The sequence below is a fragment of the Micropterus dolomieu genome, linkage group LG01 (genome assembly GCF_021292245.1).
Source record: "Micropterus dolomieu isolate WLL.071019.BEF.003 ecotype Adirondacks linkage group LG01, ASM2129224v1, whole genome shotgun sequence".
Lineage (NCBI taxonomy): Eukaryota > Metazoa > Chordata > Actinopteri > Centrarchiformes > Centrarchidae > Micropterus > Micropterus dolomieu.
Window position 1 is genome coordinate 45,334,995 of NC_060150.1, and position 5,113 is coordinate 45,340,107.

The window sequence follows — 5,113 nt, forward strand, 5'->3', positions numbered from 1 at the left end:
AGTCTTCTCACGCTGCTCCATGTTTTCCATCCAACATTACAGAAGGTCCCAGCAGAGAAGCTCGCTGTCTGTAAACTGTTGTTCATCTTTGACGGCCTGGATGAAAGCAGACTTTCATTGGATTTCCACAACAATGAGGTTGTGTCTGATGTCACACAGAAGTCATCAGTCAACCTGCTGCTGACAAACCTCATCAAGGGGAATCTGCTTCCCTCGGCTCTCGTCTGGATAACTTCCCGACCTGCGGCAGCCAATCAGATCCCTCCTTCATGTGTTGACAGGGTAACAGAAGTAAGAGGCTTCAGTGAAGCCCAGAAGGAGGAGTACTTCAGGAGGCGATTCAGTGATGGATTGCTGTCCAGCAGAATCATCTCACACATCAAGACATCCAGGAGCCTCCACATCATGTGTCGAATCCCAGTTTTCTGCTGGATCACTGCTACAGTTCTGGAGCACATGTTGACTACAGACCAGAGAGGAGAGCTGCCCAAGACCCTGACTGACCTGTACTCACACTTCCTGCTGGTTCAGACAAAGAGGAAGAAGCAGAAGTACGATGAGGGACATGAGACGAGTCCACAGGAGCTGATGGAGGCTGACAGGAAGGTTCTTCTGAAGCTGGGGAGGCTGGCGTTTGAACATCTGGAGAAAGGAAACATCATGTTCTACCAAGAAGACCTGGAGCAGTGTGGTCTTGATGTCACAGAGGCCTCGGTGTACTCAGGAGTTTGTACAGAGATCTTCAAAAGAGAGAGTGTGATCTTCCAGAAAACAGTCTACTGCTTTGTTCATCTGAGCATTCAGGAGTTTCTGGCTTCAGTCTACATGTTCCACTGTTACACCAACAGGAACACAAAGGTACTGGAGGCTTTTGTGGGGAGCAAACATGCTGATTCAACCCTGGATGTCTTCCTGATGGGAGCAATGATGAAATCCCTTGAAAGTAAAAATGGCCACCTAGACCTATTTGTTCGCTTCCTTCATGGCCTCTCTCTGGAGTCCAACCAGAGACTCTTAGGAGGCCTGCTGGGTCGGACAGACAACAGTCCAGAAATCATCCAGAGAGCCATCAATAACCTGAAGAGGATGAACACAAAAGCCTCTCCGGACAGAAGCATCAACATCTTCCACTGTCTGATGGAGATGAACGACCACTCAGTTCATCAGGAGATCCAAGAGTTCCTGAAGTCAGGGAACAGATCAGAGACGAAACTCTCTGTGGTCCACTGCTCAGCTCTGGCCTACATGCTGCAGATGTCAGAGGAGGTTCTGGATGAATTGGACCTGCAGAAGTACAACACATCAGTGCAGGGACGACAGAGACTGATTCCAGCTGTGAGGAACTGCAGAAAGGCCCGGTAAATTTACACGTGATTAACAAGACTGTAAAGCAATCTAAACCTGAAGCCATCAGTATTACAATAAAGATACACAATATAAATATAAAACTTCCACAGTATAAAAGTTTTATTAAATAAGTATTAAATCTGCTTGTTGAAATTATTTTACATGTGTTAAAACAACAAATGTCTACATGATTTTTGTGTTGATAGCTATCAAATTAGCGACACAAGCATTGGTATCGCGTCAGAACCATTGTATGTGTCAAGACTCACCCACTTTTCAGGACCAATGAAATTGGACCCATTCACTTTAACAGATTTAGCGCATCTGTTAGTTCACTTTTAAGATCGCCGTCAGTCAAATCCATTCTTGAGGTATGCCCAACCTGGTCTCATATAATAAATAAACTCCATTCCACGTTTTAGCAACAGCCTTGACTTACACTCTGGTGCTTCCTCAAATCTATTCCATCTTGGAGTCCATATAAATTAAACTCCATTTCGTGTTTTCACTTCCCGCGTCTGCTACATTCCTGCTACACAGCAAGGTAAACAAAACATCTTAGTATACCTGATGCTCAGCGACCCGATTCAGAAAGCGGGATTAGTAAAATCTCTGATCTGTTTGATCCATACGTTCATCTTCAGTTATTGCCACCAGCATTTTGTCCCGTCAGGTTTCGAATGTAATTGGCTATAGGAGAATGCCAGCATAAAAAATAATTAATAGCCTACTACGCTGGACCATGACTTTACCAGTTTATCAGTCACAGTCCAACACAGTAGGCTATTAATTATTTTTTTGAAGTGGAAAATTAGTCTAGGTTCAAACTGACTGTAAAGTTTTTGACGTCTATTTTACATTTACAAAATCTTGCTCATTTAGTATTTAATGAAATGCTGTCAAAATACATGACGACCAACTGCATCTAATAGGCCTGTTTGGTGGTGGAGCTAGACTTTCAGCAGAGTGGGGGCAGAGCTTCATCATGGGGCCCGGGGTCAAGCAACACAAAGCAGACACACCAGGCTGGAAGTCAGACATAGAAATGGCATAGAGAATCGGGTTGATTTTCTTAATAAAATACCCTGTGCAGACTCCCAATGTTCATCAATAATAAACACAATTAAAAAGGACAACAATGGAACAATTTAACTACAAGGTCTACTTAACCATGATGGAAGCACAAAAATCAAAGACAACTGAACAAATCAAAAAAATCTGAACACGTTGGCAAAATGCTCTTATTCTGAAACGCTCCATATGTTATATGAAGCCAAGCAGAGAGCGGAACAAAGACGATTCACAGAGAGCTGTGATCAGTTATAGAAGCACAAGAAAATATAAATAAACAACAAGTCAACAACGTGGCTTGTAAGGCTCCAACACTCGCCTAATGTACTTTGGCAGCGGTTTTTATACCTGTGCAGTTCGCCCAAATAATGTATATGCGGGAAACTTCAAATTTCAAAAAGCTAGGTATGGATATAAAACTTTAGGAGTCATTAAATGAACTTAGAGGGAGATGAAAGCAAATGAAGTTACATAATAAGGTTCATCAAAGATGCACATAACACACCAAGCACACAGTGGCGTCTCCTGCCAAATCTCTCAGGAGCAGCAATTGTTGCGACGATGGCTAAGATGATAAGTTCAATGGTCTAAGTCAGCTATAATAGAAAGATCGTTCCTAAGGCTACATACTGTACAGTATTTGTGAACAGCTACATCCAGAAGTTCATTGTCAATGTCTACAATTTATGAACAGTCCCCAGTGAAGATAAACAGATCTTTTTCTGTTCCCCCTCAAAGAGCTTTAGATGTAAAGGCAACTACTTTAATTTAAACAAAGAATGACTTTCACAATCATCTGATTTAGCTGCGAGAAACATTTTATTTTGGTACAACAAATCCAGTCTGAAGCGCAGTGGCACTGGGGCCGATATTGTGCAATTAATAAAATATTTTACAGTTAATCTTGTATTGCAGCTAATGGACCCGTCTCAAGTAATAGGCTACAGTAATGTAACGGTGTCACATATACTGTATTTGAAGGTTGATCAACCATAGCTATTCTTAAATGTTTAATGGGGTACAGGTTAGTTTCTGTCAATAAGAGAAAAAACCAACACCTAAAATAATTGTTAAGTGCTGTAAAGGTCATTTTAAATTGACTCCACCACCACATGTAAACCATGGCTTAATAACAATCACATTTAACATAAGCATAAAATTCGGCTTATTAATAACTACTAAGGATTTTTTTACAGTCACAATTATTAGCTTAGCTTATGGAATTTTAAACAGCATAAATTGGCCTAGTGGCTAGCAGACTTTTCCTGTCTTCAGAGTTTAACAATTTACATTTATTATTTATAGTTCTATACATGTATTATTAGTTCTATATCTTACTCACCGCTGGTTAAGTCCCTGCATCTCCCAACACCATTGAATTTTCAGCCTGAACATACGTTTTGTTAAAACAGCAGCTGATTATAGTGAGAGCAACAAGCTGGCGGACTGCAGAGTCATTTTCAGGTGGCAGAAGTGTAGCTCTGCTACATGGCGCATGACGTAACACGTAACATGTAAGTGCAAGCCCCACTGAAACCCATAGACATTGCATTGCAGTGCCTGCAGTTCCAAAAAAATGCCTTTACATGAAAGTCTATATGGGCGATTTTCAACCAGACTGAAATCAGCCCAAATGGGTGGGACTCCGTAGAACACGACTTGATGCTGATTGGACAACAATATTCAGATGACGATATTCATGTCTGTCATGTCAATGTTAAAAAAAAAACACGTCATAGTATCCTGTTATTCAAATATGACAGTCTACTTTACAGTCATTATGTTGCTCAAGGACACTTTGACATGTGAACAGGAGGAGTGCAAGTTTCAAACCACAAACATTTTGATCAATGGCTGATCAACTGATCAGATGAGTTACAGCTGTTCATGTTCATGTGCTTTGTGAGCAAAATAAAATCTATAGTTTTGTTACTTTATAATCAAATTTTATAATTATTTGATATATTTTTATTGTACTTTAAGTTATATATTTTCTATCATCACAGACTTTCTGACTGTGGACTCACAGAGACTCACTGTGAAGCTGTGGCCTCAGCTCTGAAGTCCAACCCTTCCTATCTGAGAGAGCTGGACCTGAGCTACAATAACCTGTCAGATTCAGGAATGAAGCTGCTGTCTGCTGGACTGAAGAATCCAAACTGTAGTGTGGAGAATCTGGGGTCAGTTCATGTATTCTGCTCTTGCCTAGTGTATATCTACCAGTAACCCCCCCCCAAACACATACAGGAGCGTGAAGCATGTGTTAGGTGATTGGATTCTAAAATGAACTTTTATTTCCATATTTTTTTATTTATTCAGATTGAGTCGCTGCAGTTTGTCAGAGATCAGCTGTGCTTCTCTAGCCTCAGCTCTGAAGTCCAACCCCTCCCATTTGAGAGAGCTGGATCTGGGTGACAACAAGCTGCAGGACTCAGGAGTGAAGCTGCTGTGTGATTTTCTGGAGAGTCCACACTGTAGACTGGAGACTTTGGGGTCTGTTCACAGACTCTCTTTTACTATTGTAGATCTTACATGTTTTATTTACAATTGAACCTAACCCATGTTCATACATAACTTAAATCTATAAAGTTGTAAACTTCCTTTTCTTCACATTTTCATGTTTCTTGAACTAAATTTAGTCTGCAGTCACAAAAGACTGTGTCGGCTGTTAGTTGTTAAAGTAATGTTCATAAAT

The 5,113-nt window shown here is 40.8% G+C and overlaps 1 protein-coding gene across 1 annotated transcript in view; it reads left to right on the forward strand.

The window, feature by feature from the left end:
* Positions 1-4,876, forward strand: part of LOC123983081 (NACHT, LRR and PYD domains-containing protein 12-like) — a gene marked incomplete at its 3' end in the record, with an annotated part of 55,553 nt that extends 50,677 nt beyond the window's left edge. Inside the window, exons 12-13 of the mRNA XM_046069244.1 lie at positions 4,425-4,598; positions 4,738-4,876. Of these exons, the coding sequence (XP_045925200.1) occupies positions 4,425-4,598; positions 4,738-4,876 (313 nt within the window). The remainder of the gene's footprint in view (positions 1-4,424; positions 4,599-4,737) is intronic.
* Between the last annotated feature and the right edge of the window lie 237 nt (positions 4,877-5,113).